The following is a 24,527-nucleotide window of genomic DNA, read 5'->3' on the forward strand; positions in this document are numbered from 1 at the left end:
CCATTCTATGTTTGCAAGACAAAAATCATGAGTGACACAGAGACAGTAACTATGGACATAGTGAAACTTGCAGGCTGCAGTTCAGAAAGGAGTTAGCTCTTTACACAAAACATATCTGAGGGCTGAACTGTCCTGCCACAGGACAGCATGAATGCTTGTTGAACCCGTGTGAAGAAACAGTAACTATGCAGACACACAAAGGAAGGAAACCACCAAAGCACAACAGCGCAGACGCCACCTCTGACTCAGAGTCCCCAAGCCACAAGTCACTGGGGACTGAGGCAGCGCACTGGGAATGTGCATCTGGGTTTGCTTGCTAACTGGTGGTTCCACCTCAGCCTTGTGAATTCTGCTCCAGAACACCAAGCACTCTCTGGTTTCACAGAATCCCAGACTGGTTTGTGTTGGAAGGGACCTTAAAGCTCATCCAGCTCCAACCCCTGCCACGGGCAGAGACACCTTCCACTAGAGCAGCTTGCTCCAAGCCCCTGTGTCCAACCTGGCCTTGAACACTGCCAGGGATGGGGCAGCCACAGCTTCTCTGGGCACCCTGTGCCAGCGCCTCAGCACCCTCACAGGGAAGAGCTTCTGCCTAAGAGCTCATCTCAATCTCCCCTCTGGCAGGTTAAAGCCATTCCCCCCATTGTCCTTTCCACCAAGTTGACGTGTATAAAGCTATATGCAAGATGCTGCTATTCACATATTTCATGGGAGGTTTTGTGTATTTTCAGAAGTTCTAATAATTAATTGCTACAAAACTAATGAAGCTGGGTAAGAAGAAAGTTTTCTAAAGCAGCACAGTAGCAAAGATTTAGGCATCAACATTTGGGGATCATTCTCATGACGATATCAAGTACTTGGAGTTCTCCAAGACATACACTGGAGTTTTGTAATATTGAAGGGTGAAGAAACAAACCCCATGTTTACTTCAAAGCATTTTCTAAGGCTGTATTAACACTTCCACACACTCAACCTGGAAGAATTATTTTATTTCCCAACTAACTTAATTAGTTTTCCTGGCACTACCTTTCCTTTTAAAAGAAGGGATCATTTGCCTGGGATGAAGTATTTGGACCTGAAGCCATCAGATTAAGTTTTAGAGCAAAATGCTGGTGAGGTCCCTCCCCTCAGGTATGTGTTCTTTTTGTCAGTCCAGGGGAGATCAGTGCTGAGGATGTACAGTGTCACAGTGTTATTTAGGCATGCAAAGGGCACATTTCCTTCTTCTAACTTGAGTTCACGAAAAAAATAACCAGTGCTACATGAGGACAAAACAGGAGTCAGATCTAAATGCTGAGCTGGTGGTTTTCCAAGAAAGAAAAGGGGAATCAAAGGAAAAGCAACACACGGCAAACATTGTAGAAGGTTAAGGTATGCAGCAGCTAATAGTGGCTAGAGGAATGCAAGCCAGATACCTGTACTGCTCTGCTCTGCCTCTTCATTTGCCACTCTCATCAGTGTATCAAGCACTAGTGCATTGTCCAGCCCCAGCCAGGTGTACCATTCTTCCAACTCCTGGAGGAAGCTAGAAGTACCTGTTGTTTCAGACACCTTCCTTGTTGCCAGTTTGCACAATCGCTCAATGAAGCCTGGAATATTCAGAAGTGTAGCTGAAAAAAAGAAATCAAAGTATTTATTATGACTGAAAATAACCAACACAACACTCAGCACATCCTCTATACCACAAGTTACCAAAATATCCCCATTAGTAATACAGAAGAGTACAGAGAAACTAATTCCATCTGGTTAAAAAGATCCAAAGATGGAAGAAGTGAGTGCACTCTGCTATTAAGGACTGAGTGTACATACCCTAGGAGTAATTCAATCAGTGTTATACTGGTTTGTGTAACTAGTTCTACCCTACTTTAACTGCTTGTTTCCAGCTGGCACTGCTGGTTTCCAGTCCATAGTGAGTCAATACCAAGGAACTTACCTGCCTGAAAATCAAGCTGGCAGAAATAAAGCAGCAGCCCTTGGAAGGGGCAGCTCCACCTCCCCTTCCCTCTGTTGTGTGATGCTACCTCCTTCCTTTACCTCCTGTGGTGTGTTTCACTGCACACTGAACCAGCTCACTTCAGTAGCTTCAGTGGTGTTACCCTTTTAAGTATGGTTTCCTGAATTAGTTCTTCATGGAGCAAACCAGATGGGAAACACGTGACAGCAGCCCCAGGTTAGAGGGTGTTAACCGTGGAACTGCACCCTCAGGAACAGCAGTTCAAGGACACAAGTCACTGGTCTGCAAAATGCTTGGGGAGGTGCATCTCGTCCTAAAGTTTTCACTGAACAACTGAATTACAGCCCTGTTTGCTACAGATACGTGGCTAAGTCTTCACTTCGCACTGCAGATGCAACTAGAAAAGGACTATGTGAAAGAGGTGAGATTCTGCCTGCTGGTACCACCTCTGAAAGAAGCAGCTCCCGGATAATTTTAACATGGAATGTGTTTTACAGTCATAGATACAGTGTCTAATTGGCAAACAAAAACTGATTAGTTAAACACTTGCTTGGCTAAGTTCAGCTCTGCAGGATCCAAGCTTATTCAGTTCAACTAAACTTCGTACGCACATCTATGTGTACTTGTCCATTGCTCTTTACAAGCAAGCTCTGGTGATCACAGGGCAGAAGACAATACAAACCCCTTTAAAGCTTCTCTCAGCTTCTGCCTGCTGTACTATGTATCTGTCTTTCCCTGGATGCTGTAGAGGTGGCAGCTGTTAAATGGTGCTTTGCTGTTCATGCCTAACACAAAACACTGGAAGACAGAAGAACCAGCTCCAAAAACCCTTTTTCCACTTCCCAAAATTGCTTGGCATGGCCTATGCAAACATCTGCTTCAGAAGCACAAAAGTAGGGTTGAAAAAACCAGATTCTACATTTGAGGGTACTTTAATTTAAATCTCTTAAATTCATACTCATCCTTCTAGGCAAGACTTCCACATCTGAAGGACTCAGCAAAATAAGGAAACCAGCCCTGGGCCCAAAGTTAAGCAGATATTAGACCCACAGATTACAAAGTTTCGTGTGCTAAAGGGGGGCAACATGATTAATATTCAACATACTTTCCCTGTTGATAAAGACAGACATCCTGCTTAGGATAAGGTCAGATAAAAGCAGAGAAGGAATTACTCCAACAGCAACCACTCCGCATGCAGTTTTAGTCCAGGAATTCCTATTTTAAGGAGGACATGGAACTACTGAGAGTTGCTAAAGGGAAGGCCATGAGGGATAGAAAACAAACCCAATTATTTTAAGCCACTCAGTTCATCAGAGAGGGCTGAAATGACAGAAATTAACTCACCTATATACCAATATTCTATGAAACCAAAAGCTACAAAGGAAGTTTCATTACCAGAAAAGATTGTTTCCAGGATACTGCTTGAGGGAAGTGAATAACGACAAATGCTTTGCAAGACAGACTACTTACAGTATCCTCCGGAAACACACGCTACAGACGGGACATTGAGCAGAGGGAAACTTTACACACTGTTGAGACCCTTTTGTGTTTGTTCCCAATGTAACAATTACCTTGATTAATTTCAGCTCGAGAAGGACCCAAGTTTTTTTTCTGCTGGGCGTTTTTGGCAAGCAGCGTGTGCTTGTCATCACTCCCTGGGTCAAGTTCTGAAATGGTGACAGCAAGGATCCTGCAGAAGTTCGCAAGCTGCTGCTGATCAAAACTGGACACCAGGCTCGCGAGATTGGGAATATCATCCAGTTGGATCATTTCCTGGAGGAGGCAACATCAGCAGAGTAAGTCACACGTGATAAGAAGGACATGAAGCTGCTGGAGCAAGTCTAGAGGAGGCCATGAGGATGCTCAGGGGCTATAGCACCTCCTGTATGGAGACAGGTTGAGAAAGCTGGGGCTGTTCAGCCTGGGGAAGAGAAGCTGCGTGGAGACCTCAGAGCAGCTTCCAGCATCCGACCCTCTCCACAAAACGTACATAGACATTTCATTCCAGGTTTTCCCAGGGTTACACTCACCCCCCACTATCCTCTGCAAGCTCTGCAACAGCATTACAAGTATGATACCGCATGCATCACTTGGCTGCTGTACGAAATGTGACTGAAGTTGATGATCACTGTTAACAGACAGGTTTCAAATAAGCTACAAGAGGTGAGGATGCCTGCTCAGAGGATTATCTTCAGCAACTCAAAGAGACAGCTGCCCTTCCTGGCCTGAAAAGCCACATGAAGAAAGAAACCAGCAACTAACCTTTTTAACTCCCAGGATATCTTCAATGAGCGTTGCAGTTTGTAGGAATGTCTTTTTGTTTGTCATCAGTGTAAACAGGAACAACACAAAGTCGTTTCTTTCCGCCAATCGCCTTGTGACTCCTTCCGTCTAGAGAGGAGCAAATGCACACACAGACCCAGGGTCAGAGCCCACCGTGAGAAGTCATCTGTTACAGGCACATGCAGGACAGTTTTACAGATGATGTGTTATTGAATCTGCTACCCCTGAAGCCAGGGTCACCATAAACGTTGTGTTTATGGTGACCAAAACTAACCCCTGTCCTTGTCTGAAGTTAACATGCAAAAACAACAGGCTCCAGGATGAGAGGCTTCATCTCAAGGCAGTTGTTTACTTGCCCGAATCAAAAGGAAACACTACATGCCTAGAAATACCTCAGAGAGGCCTCTGGGTCCCCATGCAAACTGTAACCAGCTCCATTCCATGGTATGTAAGCACACCTCAGATTGCTGTCAGCACTGCTCCCAGCTTGGCAGAGCCTGAGCAACCAGAATCAGGCACTGACCTTACTGAACTCAGTGATGAACCCGAGTTCATGCTTTTCCATGACTTTTGGGTTCATCACCGAGTTCACTACGGTCAGCTTTCATGCTCTGACCTCTGCTGAAAGCACAGCCAGTCTTTCCTGGTATTAAACATAACTTAAAACTACATCCTTACCACTTGCAAAGCTGTCTATTAGATATAACTGACACATCATCAGTGCTCACAGAACTAGATACTTGCTGAATATTTACACATAAGCCTAAGAACACTTAATATTGCACTGACATTTCTGTGATCCTGAATGCTTCTCATTCAAGAGAACGGTTATACTGAATTAAAACAGCTACTCTAGACATTGCAAACTTGTTTCTTAGCATATTATGCCATTCACAGTTTGCAAAAGTCGCACTATACGCAGTTAAACAATCATCATGTCAGTCAGGAAAAGAGTGTTCCCTCTCTTCCCGCTCCCATGTGCACACATAGTGAGAACATGATCTATTAAGACTCCAACTCTTGAGATCAGGTTGATATCTTTGGAAGAGCTCCAAGCCAGTAATTGCCTTTTCTTAAGTTTCTGTTCCACAGTGCTCCCTGGGTTATGCCATAATGAAATGTGGGATTCACTTAATCCTGAGGATGTTCCGTGCATGCATCATCCGAGGCATGCGCTTTTAGCTTCAGCATTTTAAAGGCAAGGAATTGTAATAGGCCTTTAACCCAGCGTCTTCCTTAGCACTGATCTGCAATCAACCAAACTGAACATTCAGCACATGAAGGAGTTGCAGGAGCAAACTTAAAACACTTTGCCAGCACCATCACTGAACGAGACTACAGCTGTAGCTGCAGCACCATCACTGAACAAGACTAATTAGCAGGCATCCATTCCCAGCTGCAAATTTTAGGTTTGAATACAACATGGTTTTCCTATGGAAACATGGACATGAAGAGGCAAACAAGAGGATTTAAACTAAAATGTGGCTAAGAACACAGAAATAGAATAACACATCAAAGTAGAAGGTGGTCCTATATTTAGCTGAAGGAATTTTTAGTTTCAGAGTTTCAAAGGCTCTGTATGTTGTCTTATCGAGTGGCACATGTAAAACATGAGCAGCAGAAAACACAGCAGTGGTACTTACACATATACACGTGTTGTACAGTATGCTTAAACAGTCCTTGATGAGGTCATCGCTTACTGCAAAGGAGAACACAGACACTCAATACCTACGTGCTGCTGAGAACACCAATGTTCACAGAGCGACATCAACAGCTATACAACAGTGAGCACTTCAGGCTAACTCCTAGCTCAGATTGTAAGTGCAAATGCTTTGGAGGACGGAAAATAGAGAAAGAAACACTCTATACCTGACCTGTTCATACGGTTTCTTCCCAAGCTCCTCTTTGCACTGCCTATGACCACAAAGATGTACTGTGGTGTAGAGCACTTCTTAGTGACACACAAAAGAAAATGATATGGTTGTAAACAGTATTTTAGGAAAAATATCATAGATCAATTCAAAATCTGTCAATATGAGAAACTCCTGAGATATGTATTAGTTCTAACTATTAAGCATGGAGGGAGTTTTCTCCACACAGCATCAGGAATTCACAGCAAAGCTTTCAATCTCGTTTACTCCAGCATTTTAATATTCAAAGTATGTTTTCAGTACAGACATACAACAGCTGCCTCCAGCTCAAATTCAAGTTACTTCACCTTTGAAGCTCCCTGGCTGCTGGGCATGGAGTGTACCATGACATTTTCTTTGCTCAGAAGGGCTCAGGGAACCAGAATGACAGACAGGAGAAAGGAAAACACTAAACCAAAGCTGCTCCAGCAGGAAAGTTGTGATGAAATTACGGCACCCCACTGGCAAGTTCTCCTTCCAGCCATCTGGAAACTGGTTACTATGACTAGGTCAGGAAAACAGCATCATTTTCATTATCTCACAATCTCTGTAACTCCTATGACATCAATGAGGTTCTGTGGATTATTAATAACTGTTAACAGCAGCTATACCCACAATAACAATGAAAGTTTCCACTGACTGCAGATTAACTGCACTGAGGGATGTTATGCTGAGGGCATGAAGGCACTGAGCTGTGCTTTGCAACAGGTGACTATCCTAAATCCCATCATGAATCAGTACTACAGAGAACAAAGAAACCAATAATTCATTTAGGAACAGGAAATCACGGGTATGGGAACAGAGAAACAGAAGAATTTCTGTCTGAATAAGGACAGAAGGCAAGAATGGAAAAAAAAAATAGATAAATTACTACTTACTACTTAAAATAGATAAATTACTACTTACTTTTTTTCATTTACTTACTTTTCTGTTTCTTTTTCTGTGTGATAAGAGTTGGTCTCATAAGAATTTCTACTAAAAGCTGTAGAAACAAAAGAAAGAATTAAGGGAATAATCATTGATACACAAATAACCAATTCATCTGCCAGTGACAAATCCAAACTTAGTCCTGTCTCTGCTGAAGTTGCAGAGGTGAATACTGGCAGCTCTACAATCAAACCCCACCGGTGTCAAAGTTACCTTGACAAAAAATAGTTGCATTTACCCTGAAGAAATAACAACACTTGTATAAGACAATCTTCCACTAGCAAGTTTTAAAGTATTTGAGCCTGTAAAGAGTGTAATTTTACATGCATCCAGGTAACAACAAAGATGGCTATCACACATCTCCCACAATAATGAGTCTCTAGCAATCATCTGCAAGAGATGCAAATTTAGCATCCCTAAGTGTTGCTGGGCTTCAGAATACATTTTTGGTCCAGACATAACCAAACATAGTTGCTCCAGGTTTTAAACTCACCACTAAAGAGCAAGCCACTGCTTCTGTGCATGCACCTTGTGTGTGTTGAACATCCACACTTACACAGAGGTGAAGTGTTGTTTTCATTTCTATGTCAGGAATGTAGCGGTCAGCTTTCCAAGACTAGGGCTGTGGGTCTGATAGCAGAGGTTCAGCTAGTCCAGGTGCAGACTGATCTTTAGCTGTTCTAGCAGTTTATTTTAAAATGAGAGTTAACCCCTGGAAGGAACTGATGATTTCTGCAAGAAGCATTGCAAAAAGCCCCTAGTTTTAAAATTCAGTTTAAAATCAAGAGCAATGTAGGCATCACCTGCTTGAGTCATGCCAACTGGGAATATACTTGTTACAACCTACTCTCTCTACTTGTCCCAATTTAACTTGTTCTTTTAATGAACCAGCTACCCAGACACAGAGGAAAACACCTGATAGCACTGGACGCACTGCCCATTTTAAGCACTGACAAATAAATAAAAGGCAACTTTAAAGATGTTCTGGGTTCAGCTGTAACAGTTGTTTATCTTCCCAGTAGCTGGCGCAGTGCTGTGTGTTGGCTTTAGTCCGAGAACAATGCTGGTAACACACTGATGGTTTAGTTGTTGCTCAGTAGCACACACTCTGATCAAGCACTTTTCAGTCTCATGCTCTGCCATGAGGAGGGACACAAGAAGCCGGGAGGGAGCAGAGCCAGGACATCTGACCCCAACTAGCCAAAGGGGTATTCCATACCACAGCACATCATGCTCAGTATAGAAACTGGGGGGAGTCACCTGGAAGGCCCAGATCGCTGCTTGGGTCAGGCTGGGTATTGGTCAGTGGGTGCTAGGCAATTGTATTGTGAGGCACTCGAGTTTTCTGAGTATTCATTTCTTCTCTTGTTGTTTCCTATTATCATTATTGTTGGTATTCTTTCTATTATCACGGTATGTTCATATCTCAATATTCATTTGATTCTCCTCCCCACTCACCCCCAGGAAAAGGGAGAGGTGAGTGAGTGACTGTGAGGTGCCACATTACTGGCTGGGTTTAAACCACAACGAAAGAGGAATATACCTTTTATAGAATCCCAGACTGGTTTGGGTTGGAAGGCAGCTTAAGATTATCCAGATCCAATCTCCTGCCATGGACACCTTCCACTAGACCATGTCACCCAAGCCCCTGTCCAACCTGGCCTTGAACACTGCCAGGGATGGGGCAGCCACAGCTTCTCTGGGCAACCAGGGCAGAAGGAGCAGAAAGGGAGCTACAAGATCTTATTTCTTGGAATGGGGTTGCATTCAGATCCAAGGTCCATGAGGCTCCTATATCGGTTCATGTGTTTGTACTCTCAGGTAATATTTTATATACATTCATATGAAGGCAGGAGACACAAATGTGCTTTCTTGATGTAAAGGCTGCCAGAATCCAAAAATATTTTAAGGAGTCTCCTGTCACACATTATAGCATACAGAGCACACTGCAGATTGAGTGTCCTTCAAAGCTACTCATGTTTCACAGCTCAAAGTGCAACTGCAACGTGGAATCAGCACATGGCATACGTAGAACCAGCAGATTACACTCCTTCCCTTTCAAAAACACATAGAGCTGGCTTCTACAACTGCCTTTAACCACATTAAACCCACTTGTATCAGCCAAATCTCTGGCCATAGTGCCAGGTAATTAAAGGGTAGCTGATACCATCTCCAGCCCAAGTTAAAAAACCCAAACCAAAACCAGTTGACAGGATACCAGTGATTAAACCAGTACTGATTTCAAAACAACATAATCTAAATACAAGTTTTACTTAAGTAAAGGCATGCTAGGAGAGAAGTAGCAAAGACAATGTTTAGTTAGACTGAAAAAAATAAAAGGGGGAGTGTCAATTTGTTCACTGGAAAACACAAAACATACATGTCTAATGAAAGCTGAAATCCCAGAGTCTGCCACCATTCAATTGAGCAAATGGGTATTTGTGTAATGCTGAATAAAGATAAATGTCTCCAGAAACCTTGGAGGTCTGTTTAAAATCTCTTCCATAGAGGAAGCAGTCCTTATAGCATGCCAGCTGTAGACAACCTGGCTAAAGGATTGCACTAGTGTGCTTAAAGAACCACCACACATCCTTCAGTGGTAAGGGAAACGGTCAGTGCTCTCATAGCAACTGTAGTAATCTCACAACTAGAAAGCATTTGAAACTGTCTGCATTGAGAACATAGAGGTCTCACCTTTTTTACCTTAAAACCAGACTGCTTGAAGGAACAGCCAGGTCTTCTATATCATATAAGAAAAAGCACCTCACTTTTGATGATGGAATACCTCAGAAAACAGGCCCTTTTCACATTTTGATTAACAGAAACAGGCACAATTCTAATGTTTAACATTAAATCAGTAAAGTCACTTTATAGCTTTTATTTAGAAGCTTCAAAGGTCTCAAAGACCTCACAGATTTCTCACTGCTATGACTATCATCCAGAAATCTTTTGATATTGTTGAAAAACACTCACATCGACTCCTCCAAATAAGTCAAACGTGTATGTATTTGGGAAAGTGGACTCTTGAGCAGCTTTTTTATCTTCTGTAACAGATGCCACTGCTTCCATTGAAAGAAGTGGGGAAATTTCCTGTATGCAAAAGAAGGTTCAAAAAGAAAACTGCTGATCAGTATAAACACAAATGTCTCCAGCTACCTGTGTGATCTACTGACTGATCAATGACACATTCCCAGCTCTTATCTACCAGCCAACTGACAGATATTATCATACAAACAGTAAATACTCTAGAATATGATCACAGTAGACTTTAAAGCAAGCAACAACAAAATAACCCCCAGCTTTCAGGAAGAACAGTGCAGACAGTACCTTTAAGATGCTTTGGCACTGGGAGAAATCGCTGTTTGGGTGGCTATGTTCATACAGCTTCTGCAGCAGCAAGGGAATCCCACTCCATTTTGCTTGTTTATCTCTTTCCTTTAACAAGGCCTCTGTGATCTGCAACAAAGAAGAACAGAATTTCCATGTGTCAAATGCTCCATAACCAGGAAAACAACATTATCACCTCCCCAAAATGTCAGTATCAGAATATCACACAAAGAAGTTTATTGTACAGAGAACCATCACAAACCCAGTACCTTTTTCCATGCAGCATTTATCCGGGACTGACAGCAGCAGAATTTTAGAGATGGTCAAAGTATTTTGAGCAGGAAGGGGCTGAAAGCAGACGTTATCATTGAGAGTACTTCATCTCATGCCATATTTTTATACTGATCATAGAGTTTAAAATGGGAACACATTAGTGTCTGAATAATTCCATTGGTAGAACTCCACTCGACAGGTCAGTGGAAGAGGAAACGAGTGCCCTTGACACTATCAAGAATTGCACTACTCTAAGGTGGACAGAACACTGAAGATGGAAAGACTTCATTACTCATCACATTCAGCTTGTAATGAGTATTTCCTCAGCCAAGTCCCTGAAGCCATTATTGGTCATAGCAATGACTCAGAACACGAAGATTTACAGGCAGGCTCCAGAAGAACATATCAAAGATCCAGTAAAAGTTTCCTCTGTGGTCTGGTTATAAACAGAGACCAACAACCAATTCAGTAGAACAACACTGGCATTATCCTCTGGGAAGGAGCCTGCAACCTCCCCTTAGTGTTTGCTACTACATTTGCACAAACTTTCTCCAATTTTCCTTCTTCTTCCTAAAACATATAAAAAAATTCTAAATATTCACCACTATGTTTTAAACTTAGGAAGAAAACAAAAAAAGTAGCAGCAAAAACTAACAAATATTCTGCTTAAAATCCACAAAAGCTGTTTGGAAGCTTGACCACTGCCAGGTTACTGCCAGCAGATGCTGTGAAGGAGGAGCTCTTCATTCACCATGCAGTCAGTGCTGACCTAAATTTAACTCCCCTCCTTAACAGTACCTCAGAGGTACCCAGGCCAACCCCAGAAGAGGGCCTTGCCCTTGCACAGAAAGCTAAGGCAGGCAACACGAGTTACAGCAGGATTTCTGGCTGGTTTTACATAATTTTTATATGCCCTCCAAATAAAGAACAAACCCAAAGTAAACTCCAATCCTCGGGTCAGCCACCCTGCATCTCAATGCAACAGCTGTGGAGCTTCTCTTACTCCAGACCTAAACCTCTCACCTTCTCATTCCAGATAAGTCACTCCCCAACCTTTCTGTGGTTAACTTCAAAGAATCATAGAATGGTTTGGGTTGGAAGGGACCTTAAAGCTCATCCAGTTCCAACCCCCTGCCACGGGCAGGGACACCTTCCACTAGAGCAGGTTGCTCCAAGCCCCTGTGTCCAACCTGGCCTTGAACACTGCCAGGGATGGGGCAGCCACAGCTTCTCTGGGCACCCTGTGCCAGCGCCTCAGCGCCCTCACAGGGAAGAACTTCTGCCTTACATCTAACCTGAACATCCCGTTTAAGCGTAAACCTACCACCCCTTGTCCTATTGCTCCAGTCCCTGATGAAGAGTCCCTCTCCAGCATCCTTGTAGCCCCCTTCAGACACTGGAAGCTGCTCTGAGGTCTCCACGCAGGTTCTCTTCTCCAGGCTGAACAGCCCCAACTTTCTCAGCCTGACCCCATACATGAGGTGATCCAGCCCCTGATCATCCTCGTGGCCTTCTCTGGACTTGCTCCAACAGCTCCATATCCTCCTTATGTTGAGGACCCCAGAACTGCACACAGTGCTGCACATGGGGTCGCATGAGAGCAGAGGGGCAGGATCACCTCCTTCAACCTGCTGTCATGCTTCTTACTTTCATTGCTTCCCTTCAGCCTCCTTGGGTGTTCACTGTTAATAGTTAACAGCCAGGAAAGCTTGCTGCTTATTGTGTCAGCCAAGACATCCTCCCCAGATACACCTCAGTGTACAATTCCAAAAGGTCACTGCATTCCAGATTAGACAATTACATGCAAATATACACCAATTTCTCACTGAGAATTTAACTCTTTTCTCTGCTTGTTAGATACCACACAGGAAGACCAGAAAACTGGTGCAAGCACATGAAACCTGAGACTGGCAATGTTAGCTGCTACGGGTCCTCACCCTTCCTCTAAGCTTCCCAGATACCTAGGGTTCTTTTCCTGATGAGAACTTCAAGACTCTTGAAGTATCAGGTTCTCTTGCTACAGGGGGCAATTGAAGCAGCACGAGCAAACCTGGGACATAAAACTCTCCAGTTTTTAACTCTTCCCTGCTTTGACTTCTGAATGAGAGTAATCAACCAGCACTGCTGGAGAATGACACAGAGTTCCTTCTAAGGAGGCCATTCACAGGCAGGACAAACCCAAAAAGTCAAATGGCTTCTTACTGTTTGACCTGTGGGCAATGGGTCAGCTCCTTTGAGGTCATAGATTTCCATTTCTCCTTGTAACACCCAGCCCAGAGATGAAGAGGAGCTCCAGCACTGCCCACCTCAGGTGTGGCAGAAGCACACAGCCCCATGAACCGGATTCATTGCTGGGTAAAGTGCAAAGAATGTGCAGCAAAATGCCAGGGAAAGAATCCAACTCTCCAGCACCAACTGATGTGGAAGATACCACAAGCAAAGATGACGTGCATGGGCTGCCATCTCGGGTTCCAGCAGCACGGTGGAGAATTCGGCATCTAAGTGCTCTCAGAAACAGCCAAAAGCCCTTTACCAATGTTAAAACCTCGCCCTGGGCTTAATACTGCATTTGTTAATCACATGTATGCTTCTTGGTTTGGGCAGGATCCATCTCCATTCCCATCTCTGCACTAGCAGGTCTTCTTCTCCCTGTGCTGGACTCCGAAGCAGCCACTTGTGCTGACCCACAGAAACCTTTCAGAACTAAAATCCTGACAGAATGAAGCAAAAGTTTCCTTGCTCTCATCTTCCTTTAACTGCCTTCAAAACAAAGTTTTCTTTCTCTTATTTAATACATGCCTTTGGTTTCCTTGCAAGCTCCAGCATGTGGTCCCTGTTCTGTATTTATGAGGCTACCCTGGCTCTGAATATTTCCATTGTGGCGGGGTGGTATCTGCCAATGCAAAGATTTTGGATTCTGTGGAGGGATTAAAATTCAATTAGATTGTATGGAGCTGCCTGTCTTTACAACCATTTTGGCTAAAAACTGTTATCTCCTGTTTTCTGGAATAGCATATAAATGAAAACTGTTCATTAGATGCTAAGGGGGTTTCCTTCTTGCTCTTTTTGGGCAGACATTATTGAATAGTCATCAAAATTAGCTCTGGGTCTTTGAAGGCCCCTTTCCCTGGGTCTCATCCAAGCAGGATAAGTGCAATGCAGCACTGATTTCTCACACATTTTCTTCATTCACTGAATAGCTCTGGATAAAATAGCTGAAATCTTGCATACAAAGCTTAAGAAGTCACATCCTCTCTAGCAAGAAGAGAAGGTTGCAAAAGCCCAGCTGGAAATGGCATCAATTACAAGACAGAGGCCGATCTAATCCATGGTTGCTGGGGTTAGGAACCATCACACATTCCTGGCATTAGGAGATGACAGCGTAAGTACCAATTCCTGAGAAAGCAAAAGGATCAGCGTCAAAACTTCCCTACACTCCAGTACAGCAACCAAACTGCTACAAACACCAAGCTCCACACAGTCACTTCTCAGAAGCTTGCAGTAACACATCCAAGTTCTGAATCACAAACTAAGAAACACGGGGAATGGCATGTTGTGGCTCTCCAGAAGCAGATCTTCCAGGCAGGCCTCTGAAACAAGGCAGCACACACCAGCTGAAGCCCAGGCACAGAGCTCCCAAACTACGTCACCAGCCAAAGTGCCCTGACTGATGGCAGTTTTACACCAGCAGTTCACTGAATGCTGCTCACCAGTCAGGGGATCAGGTACCTGACCAGTCCCATCCTGGCTGGCTCCGGCTGTGCTGCTGAAGTCACAGCACTGTGGACTTGCTGCAAGGGCAATCAAAGACTTCCTGGAGGATTTAAGTAGAGAGTTAAAAATGTGTCATCGAGCCCAGCCATGACAGCAAGGTGGAGCAGACTGAGTGGTTTCTCTGTAATCACAGACTGGTTTGGGCTGGAAGGGACCTTAAAGCTCATCTAGCTCCAACCCCTGCCACGGGCAGGGACACCTTCCACTAGAGCAGGTTGCTCCAAGCCCCCGTGCCCAATCTGGCCTTGAACACTGCCAGGAATGGGGCAGCCACAGCTTCTCTGGGCACCCTGTGCAGCGCCTCAGCACCCTCACAGGGAAGAACTTCTGCCTCAGAGCTCATCTCGATCTCCCCTCTGGCAGGTTAAAGCCATTCCCCTTGTCCTGGCCCTACGGGCCCTTGTCCAAAGCCCCTCTCCAGGTTTCCTGGAGCCCCTTTAGGCACTGGAGCTGCTCTAAGGTCTCCCCTTCAGGAGCCTTCTCTTCTCCAGGCTGCCCCAGCCCAGCTCTCTCAGCCTGGCTCCAGAGCAGAGCTGCTCCAGCCCTCGCAGCAGCTCCGGGGCCTCCTCTGGCCTCACTCCAGCAGCTCCACGTCCCTCTTGTGCTGTTGCCCCAGAGCTGGATCAGGACTGCAGGGGGGGTCTCCCCAGAGCGCAGCAGAGGGGCAGAATCCCCTCCCTGACCTGCTGCTCACGCTCCGGGGGTGCAGCCCAGCACATGGTCTGGGCTCAAGCGCACACTGGTGGCTTATGTTGAGCTTAAAGTCTCCCAAAGGACTGGAGTCCAGGATTTCCCAGGAGATGACTCCAAAGACTGATAACCACTATAGGAATACTTTCCTGCTACAGAGTTTAAGTAACTTTTGTGCATAATCTTTCTTCAAAGCATAAGAAGGGCTGAACAAAGACACTACATGCAAATCTAAATATTCCTTTTACGTTTCTTTCTAACCCTCCTGTGTTACAAATCCTTTTAAAACACCCCAGCATCCATTAGCATAACAGTCAATAACTAATTATAATACTTAAATCTTCATTGAGGTATATCCAGTTATACGTTAATATTTACCTAAATCCATCCCCGGATCAGCTTAGTTCCCCTTTCCTTCCTCCCCCTCACTTTGCTATGGATTTGTTGTTGATGTTCCTGTCCATGACCACTATTCTCCAGGCACAGGCTCTCCAACAGAAGCAGCTCATCCTCCGGGCTGCTTTGTGCCCCTGCACGGGGTCAGGACTGCATTACGAGCACCACTAAACATTTGTGACTGACCTGAGACCTCCTGTAGTTACAATTGCTTCAAAATTCCTTCCCCTTCCAGTGAGAATTTGCCTTTCCATCTGTGTTCCTGCATTGTGAGGATTTTCATTGCCCTGCAAAGTAAACTTCTCATTTTCCCAACCTTGTCTCCACCACTTTTCCAAGCTGTGGTCAGTGACACATCCCCAAGTCTTCCCATAGCTGCTGACGAACTGAAGGCCCATGAGCACATGACAGTAGGAGAAACACCATGAGCTAAACCTCCCCTTTGCTCTCCAGACTAAGCAGTTTCCTAACAAAACCGTGTCTTTATTTCACATTTACTCTTCAAACATTTCCCTGTCTTGCTGAACACTCACTATAGGAGGCTGTTTTCTGTCATCTTTCAAAAGCAAAATAATAGTGACTCAGGTGTCCAAGCACCCTTTACAGTATTGAAGGATTCATGCTGTAATAGACTTCACAGCTATGACACATCTGCTGTCATTCTGCTTAATTCAATTGGCTTTGTTGCCCTCATGCAGTAAGTTAAGACTGGAAATGCTTTAAAAAACCCCCCAGAATTTCCATGCTCATTTTCCATGACCACTTCTGAAGTATATATTCAAATGTTCTGAATGTTTAGAAGGAAAAAGAGGCACAAGATTATCAAGAAACAGACGCAAGCACACGGACTCTATATCATTTTCATATCCTTTCCTTCCAACCTTTTAGGCTGTACCTTTAAGACCCAGGAAACTAGTATTTGTGCAAGTAAATATTTCATTTTCCTCTGAGCAGCAATAACTGAGGAAGCCATCTCTGACACACTGCCAGGAGAATGAGTATTCAGTGTTAGGGGAGTACCCTGTCAGCCCAGCTCTTCATTACAGTTTCCTTTTCAGTCGCTAACAAACACGCATCAGCCTGGCGAAGCTGCCCCTTTCCTCACCCAACTTCTCACAGAAAACCTTCAATCAAGGTAAATGCCCCCCCTCAGACACAAGTTTCCAGTTTAATACAACAGCATATCCAGAAGCAACTTGCGGCCCATACGGCAACATGTCAGAGCCCCCAGTTTCATTCATACAAAGAAACTCTGCTGGTGAGACACTGACTTCTCCCAGCTTAATAAGAGCATCCCTCTCCAGCCTCTCTCCAGCTCCTAGATTCTTCAAAGTGTGGATCCAGCTTCCCAAAACCAGTGTTTCTGCATCCTCCACAACCCTGGATGGAGCCCACCACCCTTTCTCCTGCCAACTCAAAAGCCGGGCATGAACCCAGAGACATGGTGTCTTAGGCTAAAACCTGTTGTGGCTTCCAGCCAGGTCTAACCAGCCCCATGACTCCCAGACTACTGCTCTACTCCCCATCCCTGGAAGAAGAGCTCGTCTACCAAGAGAAAGAACAGGGCTTGAGAATCCAAAACCCTGCAGTGCTTCTGAGAGTGAAACAACTCCAATGCAGATCTTTAACACCAGCAGCTCTTCAAACCCACTACAGAATCCACCAGATAGTAGTAACAGCTACTACTGTTTGCTTTGATGATCTTACTCTCAGAAAATAATACTTCAACGAATATGTAAAACTATATTAACTTCACATGGATTACTTTTTCTTGGAACTGCCTATGTCTCTTCTTTAATTCATTTTGAACAAAAGCAAAATCCACAGGGATATCTAGGAAAAAGCAGAAGGGCAAGGAATATCATAGAACCACAGACTGGTTTGGGTTGGAAGGGACCTTAAAGCTTATCCAGTTCCAACCCCCTGCCATGGGCAGGGAATCACATCTACAGCAGTTTTCTTCCCACTCATACACACAAAATAATGCCAATGAAGTCCAACCACTTCTGACTGTTTCTCATGGATGACAGCGCTCTGGTCCCTGTTACATAAAAAGCGTGTCCAGGCTTTCAATACTCCTTAGCTGTCCTCTACTGAAGAGTATAAGCCTGCTAAGACACATACAATTAGAACTACTCAAGTGGATTATATTCACCTGAATGCTTTTTTGGTGGTGGTGGTGTGAGGGAACAAAACTCATTAGAAATCAACATATTTCCTGAGAGTTAGGAAACTACTCCAGACTGACAACCTGTAGTGGTGGGAGCTGGAAGTCCACATGTCTGAGGCAGAAGATGTTTTCCTTCCACAGAGATATTTTTCAGAGTAGATAAGGCCCATCCTGCTAAGGGAAGCATCTATTCCTAGGGATGAAACGCAGCTGGAAAGATGGACTCTGTTTTTCCATTCTGATTGTTTCAGCTAAGCCTTGGCAATCCTGAGACCAGCGCTGACGATGTGCTCTTGGGCCTGCACCAGCAGCACACTGGTTTGCCAACAGATCACTGGTTAGTCCATTATTACACTGCTCTGTCTACACAGATTCACATAGCTGCACCTAAATATCTTCTGGTTTCATGTCATACACATGCTTTTCACAGCTGGCTTGCAGCAGATGAAGTGTGTGCTGTCTTGCTAAGGGATCTGAGCTTGATCGGCAGAGCCAAAATGTCCCTTTTGAGCCTCAGCTTCAAGGAACCGCAGCATAAACCCCGTCAGGTCTTATTTACAGCGCCTGTGTGCAGACAGCACTGCTGTGCCAGCACAGGGACTCACACCAGCCAGGTCCCAGCCAGTGTTTTCCCTTGTTAGAAAATGTGTGTCACTTCTGGAAAGTTGGCCTGCTGCTCGTTTACCAGTATCTGAAAAGCTCCTTTCACTTGCTCTGGACTCAGTGCAAACCTTGACACAAGGTTTTGCAATCGGGTATCAGTGACTGAGGCTTGTACCCAGGGCAGCAACATGGCCCAAATGGGTCTATGAACAGGCAATGGCAATATCTGCTGAAATCTGCCTTATCCATCAACCTCCTCATTATTAACAATAGAGCAAAGAGACCAACCAGCAGGAAAGCTCTGGCTCCTGGTAGGCGAGTATAGCAGGAACACCCAAGGATCCAGATTTTGGAGCCTCAGCTGGCTTCAAAACTGACAGATATTCAGGTGGCTGTTGCTGTCAAAAATACTATTATGGCCCTGTAAGATCAGACTGATGGGACTTTCAGATGTAGGCCTGCCAACAATGAACCTCACCCATTCAGAGACAAGCCTCTGCTTTCCTCACACAAAAATGGATCTTGAGTTCACCTAAAAATAGTACACAAAGCCTTGTTTAAGAACAAATGCCACTGCTGCCCACAGAACGGTACTGACTGTCCCCCAGAGATCAGATGCTGAAATACAGTCACCACATGGGGTTTGGAGCAACCTGCTCTAGTGGAAGGTGTCCCTGCCCGTGGCAGGGAGCTGGAATTGGATGAGCTTTAAGGTCCTTTCCAACCCAAAACACTCTACGATTATATGAACATTGTGGGAAAACACTACTCAGCTGGCAGGCACCTCAGCAAGGAACCATGCTTCCTAATCTCTCTGAATTAAGAGCCTGAAAAGGCTTTTTTCTCCTGTTGGAATACGAGCAGTGCAGCCCATGCAGCATATGTCCTAGAACTTCCTTGCAAAGAACAGGAAGACAGAGCTTGGAGAACATTCTCCCAACTTGTTCTAAACCCCAACACAGCAGCTTGGAAACCTGTTCTGTTCTCATGCTTTTCAGGAGCAAGTGAGTTGAGAAACTGAAGCACAAGCTACAATAGCACTGCTGAGGAGCCAACTGCAGGAAAACTGTGAACATCCTGATCAAAAATAGAACTTAATAAAGAAAAGCACCCAAAACTGCCTCCTACTTCTTTAAAAGTTACATTAAAATGTTTTATATTTAGATCATCTACAAACAAAAAACTGCTTTGAGGTAAAAGTAGAGAGACATGTAATTTACTAACTTCAAAATCATTCAGGAAGTTGTTATCATTCCCCCTTAGCTTAAGTGATTTAGAAATGAATTCCTACAGCAGTTATGAAGCACTGGGAGCCCTCAGTGTCCAAGCTTGAAGTCTTTGGGGCAGCACAGTGATATTGAGATCTATAAAGTAAAACAAACCAACCCCCTGCAACAAGAAAACCCCATCCCAAATTTGGGCATTATGAGGAGGAGATAACCAGAAGTTTCCTCATCTACTGTCAAAGCCTGGTCACTGCTCCAGCAGTGATTTCCAAGAATTAATAAACCCCCCCAATTAAAACATAGGACCACACTGCATTTCTCAAGCAAACTAAAGAGTGAAGGCACCATCCTAACAGATCAGGTTGATGCACAACATTGCTACAGGTTTATCTGACTTAAATTGCTGCCGTTGTGGGGGAGTCAGCAAGAGCATAGAAGTGGACAGGCGAGTTGGTGAGACAACATGCTGCTTTGCCTGCATGCCCTGTGGAACGCTCCTAAGACAATCCCACTGAAATAACTTCCTTCAAAGGACACTTCATCAGGTTTAATTCATGCAAATGATTTGCTTTTTCTTAAGCCTTAGTCAAACTATCTGAGCAAGCAACAGAGTAAGGACAAAAAGGCTGCTAAAAACTCTTTCCCCTCCTCAGCTACAGGAGGAGGTGTGGACATTCACGCTGACCAAGTCTTCCCTTAGCAATTGCTCAGACTCCTGGTTAATCAAGGAACATCCTGTTGCCTGCACTAGTGAAAACCACTTAAGAGAGTGGTAACCTATTTGTTTAATTCCATTTCAACCCTCTGAAGATACTTTAGCTCAATAAATCACCACCCGAATGCAAGTTCTTTATCCCACGCTCCAGTTTCCAGATCTCTGCAGCATTTCACAATTAATCTGTACAATAAATGCCAATTACTCTTCACAAAACGAAATGAATCCTCCATTATCCATGAGCATCTTCTTAAAAGAGCCAACACAAGCACATGATAGCACAAGCCTTGCTTAGCAAGTTTTCATTTCTTGGTAATTCCCCAGCATCATCAACTGGGAAAGATGACAAATTTGAAATAGACCTGGAACAACAGTTTTATGGAAAACCACCAGCATAAAGCCTACCCCATTTCAGAGTTGAAGTGTCTCCTGAGCTCTAATACCATGAGGTTACCTCTGTCCATCCAATATGCCTTAACGCTGATGCAGCGTTATCACGGCTCCGAGCAAAGCTGCTTTTCAGGGGGAAGCCACAACCTCTATTACCAACCAAAGCAACAGGGGAGGCCGGCTCTCTTACAGCATGGCACACGCTTGCCCTACTCCACAGCCTGACAGGGAGACCGAGGATGGGAAGGGGGAACAAGGGGCACGAAGGCACAGGGGCACCCTTCTGCTCCCCACCACGTGAGGCTGCAGAGGGAGGACCCGGGCCAGGACCGCGGCCGGGCAGCCCAGGCAAGGCTCAGCTCCAAAGGGGCTCGGCAGCAGGCCCAGCCGGGCTCCTCTCGGCCTCCTAGCTCCAGGGGAGGCCTGACAGCCCCGGCCCGGCGCTCAGCCCCGCCGAGGGGCCGCCAAACACCCGCTCCCCACCCGGACGGAGCAGGGCCTTGCGGACCGGAGCAGGCGGCTCCGCAGGCCCTGCCCCAGGCCGGGTGCGTGCTGCGGGCAGGAGGTGCGCCAGGCCTCGGCCAGCGCCGCGGGAGCGCCCCCGCCACGCCGCCCCCCGGGCCCGGTGAGCCCCTCGCCGTGCTCCGCCCCCCCCATCGCCCGGCCCGGGTGCCGCCGGGCCGCCCCCCGATACCCCCGTACCTGCGTCCCCCGCGTCAGGCCGCAGCCGCTGAGCTGCCCGTGCCGCAGCTGCTGCAGGATGTTGGTGGGCGCCGCGCGGGCGCCGCGCCGGGCTCGGCCGGGCCCGGTGCCCCCCGCCGCCGCCATGGCCGCCGCGGTGCTCGGGCGCACACAAACATGAAGCGTGTCCCCCCCCACCGGGAGGCGCTTTGTGCGGGGCGGGCGCAGGGACCCAGCAGCGCCCCCGCCCCGGCAGAGCCCTGCGAGCCGCGGGGGGTGCTGGGAAATGTAGTCCAGTGAGGGCGCGGAGCATGGCGGGGGGGGGGGGAGCATAGGGGGAGCAGGGCGGTATGAAGGTCTCCGGGGGGTAAATAAACTCCAACAGGAGACACAGCACCCGGCAAACACACACTGCGGAGCTCGGTCATCGAATCCCAGAGTGGTTTGGGTTGGAAGGGACCTCAGAGCTCATCTAGTCCCAACCCCCTGCCACAGGCAGGGACACCTTCCACTAGGGCAGGTTGCTCCAAGCCCCTGTATCCAACTTGGCCTTGAACACTGCCAGGGATGGGGCAGCCACAGCTTCTCTGGGCACCCTGTGCAGCGCCTCAGCACCCTCACAGGGAAGAACTTCTGCCTAAGAGCTCATCTCAGCCTCCCCTCTGGCAGATTAAAGCCATTCCCCTTGTCCTGTCCTTACAGGCCCTTGCCCAAAGCCCCTCTACCAGGTTTCCTGGAGCCCCTTTAGGCACTGGAGCTGCTCTAAGGTCTCCCCTTCAGGAGCCTTCTCTTCTCCAGGCTGCCCCAGCCCAGCTCTCTCAGCCTGGCTCCAGAGCAGAGCTGCTCCAGCCCTCGCAGCAGCTCCGGGGCCTCCTCTGGCCTCGCTCCAGCAGCTCCACGTCCCTCTTGTGCTGTTGCCCCAGAGCTGGATCAGGACTGCAGGGGGGGTCTCCCCAGAGCGCAGCAGAGGGGCAGAATCCGCTCGCTGACCTGCTGCTCACGCTCCGGGGGTGCAGCCCAGCACATGGGGGGGGGTCTGGGCTGCAAGTTCTTGACTGATGTACAGGCAGCAGCTGCCAGGGACCCAAGAGGTGATGATGGTCCCAGAGACACGATGGTCACCAGCAGCCACTCTCCTCCCTCACTGCTGCTGGCTGTCTCTAGAGGCTTAGGGCTGCTCTTGCCAGCCCAGCTCTGCTGCTCAGTGAGACAACAGGGATCATACAACATGGGCACCCAAAATCACTTAAAATGCAGACCTTGATTTATATTCCATTTTCATTTCCCTTTTTCGTACAAGGGATAGCAGAAGTTGATAATGACACTAGTGATTAACATGATGCTTTAGAGCACCCTCTAACCTGTGCTGCTGCGATGGCTCCCAGGTGATGATGTATTTGAAAGTTTTACAGCATCACGTCTTCTAGCCCTTCTCCCTACCATGAATAACGCGTGGGCCTGATGATGATCACAGTTTTAATTGTAAAAAGCAAGATGTGCTAATGGATACTTGCTGTTTGGATAAATTGCTGTTCACAGAGAGCCACTAAGCACTGCAGTTGAAGAAATGCACACATGGCAATCTGTTCACTTGCCTGTTCATGCTGCCTCAGACACAAAGGGCTGCTCTCAGTCCCTTCTGCTAGGGCTTCTCCTGTCACGCTTTCCCCTTCTCCCTCAGCTTTTTGGTATGTTTTTTTGCCATTGCCAGCAATTCATACAAAGGTCTGACTTTTTCTTCTTTTTCCTTTGTTAGCTCCATTAAAATAGTATTTCACAAGATGTTGGTTTGAACTTTCACCAACCCACAGCCGCTCCAAATCCCAACAATTGCTTTTGAAATCCCTCAGAAAATCTGGCCTGAAGTTTTGGGCTTTGCAGGCTGAGGGTGGAGAAAACCACCACAGTTATAAGTATGGCATCAACAGTACATGCTAAATTTGGGTTCTGTCTTCTATCTTTCACCACCCAAGCAAAGGCCATGGTTTCCTTCCAGTCTCTGAAAGATGCCACAAGTATGCACTGGAGGTGGGACCTCGTGAGCGCTGACCTGCCTCATTTGGAAGCCATTCAAAGCTGCCACCACTCATCTGTGTTTAACACGCACCTCATCTTGGGTTCCTGACAAAACTCCTCTACATTCTGTTAACATGACACAGTCAGGTTTCCTTTTAAAGAAAAGGCTTACTAAGGATCCTAAGAAATCATCTCACAGTTCTTTTTGTTAAAAGAAAGTCTTAGTAAGATGGTAGTAGGTCCCAAATAGTGGAACAAACCAAAATTAAGGCTGCATTATTACTTACAGTAGGACAGTAGCTGTGGAGAGATGAGTTCTTTCAACTCCAACCGTGCTAAGGATAGGTCTTACCTCCTAAGGCCCCTTGGTTCTGCTACTGACTACAGCTTGTTTGTGCCTGCTCCAACTCCTCACTTCCCAGCAGGCTTGAAGAAATTCCATCACTCTTCTGCCCCCCTTTTTTTTCCGCTCTTTAGAAAGAAAACCTCTTTGTAACAGCAGTGGTTTCTCTCGGATCCTTGCATACATCTGTCAAAAAGACACTGATAACACATTTAAAGGTTTGGATTTGTCAGGTCAGCTGAAGTCCAAGAGGTTTCATGCATTTCACCTCTTAAGACAAAGGTTTCCATTAAAGGAAGCATCACAGCAGCTCTCTCACTGCCTGCTGCAGAGCTTATGAACATGTTCAGCTGCCTCCTGCACCAAAGGGAGAGCTGCACTTCAGTCTGAACCTTCCGTCCCACCCTTACGCATGCCACGCATACAGCGGATCCACCCTGAGGCCAACTTCACCCACTGAGCTGGCTGATGTGGAGTTATGCAAGTGAGGCCCTAAGGAAGTTTAAAAGAGGAAGGAAATGGGGAAATGTCGTAGGAAAAGTGTGTTAGATTCTGTAAGAAGGAAGCAAGCTCCACTACAGAGTAAACCAAACCTCTGCTAGTCCACACTCCACCCCAGTTTGCAGATGACGCTACCTGGACATTTATTAAACCAGTTTCAGGGAGGTAGTACTGACCCACACTGGTTCTAGACATGGAAAAACCAAGAACTTTGCTATGTTGCAAGTTGCTTTCCTTCCCCCCCTCCCCAGCATCCTTCAGCTTGACAGACAGGCACCACCTCAAACCCAACAAATTTTCTCAATTGGTCATCAATCTCTCAGGTAAAACACGTACTCCTTAAGAGGT

The 24,527-nt window shown here is 46.1% G+C and overlaps 1 protein-coding gene across 1 annotated transcript in view; it reads right to left on the reverse strand.

The window, feature by feature from the left end:
• The window catches only part of TRPC4AP (transient receptor potential cation channel subfamily C member 4 associated protein), a 42,466-nt gene extending 20,866 nt beyond the window's left edge, over window positions 1–21,600 (reverse strand). Inside the window, exons 1-8 of the mRNA XM_030502525.1 lie at window positions 21,341–21,600; window positions 10,402–10,530; window positions 10,048–10,164; window positions 7,072–7,129; window positions 5,881–5,936; window positions 4,217–4,345; window positions 3,526–3,727; window positions 1,416–1,610 (exon numbers count right to left, since the gene is read on the reverse strand). Coding sequence (XP_030358385.1) covers window positions 1,416–1,610; window positions 3,526–3,727; window positions 4,217–4,345; window positions 5,881–5,936; window positions 7,072–7,129; window positions 10,048–10,164; window positions 10,402–10,530; window positions 21,341–21,466 — 1,012 coding nt within the window. The 5' untranslated portion in view covers window positions 21,467–21,600. The remainder of the gene's footprint in view (window positions 1–1,415; window positions 1,611–3,525; window positions 3,728–4,216; window positions 4,346–5,880; window positions 5,937–7,071; window positions 7,130–10,047; window positions 10,165–10,401; window positions 10,531–21,340) is intronic.
• Between the last annotated feature and the right edge of the window lie 2,927 nt (window positions 21,601–24,527).

Source organism: Strigops habroptila, chromosome 13, assembly GCF_004027225.2.
Source record: "Strigops habroptila isolate Jane chromosome 13, bStrHab1.2.pri, whole genome shotgun sequence".
In the NCBI taxonomy this organism is placed as follows: domain Eukaryota; kingdom Metazoa; phylum Chordata; class Aves; order Psittaciformes; family Psittacidae; genus Strigops; species Strigops habroptila.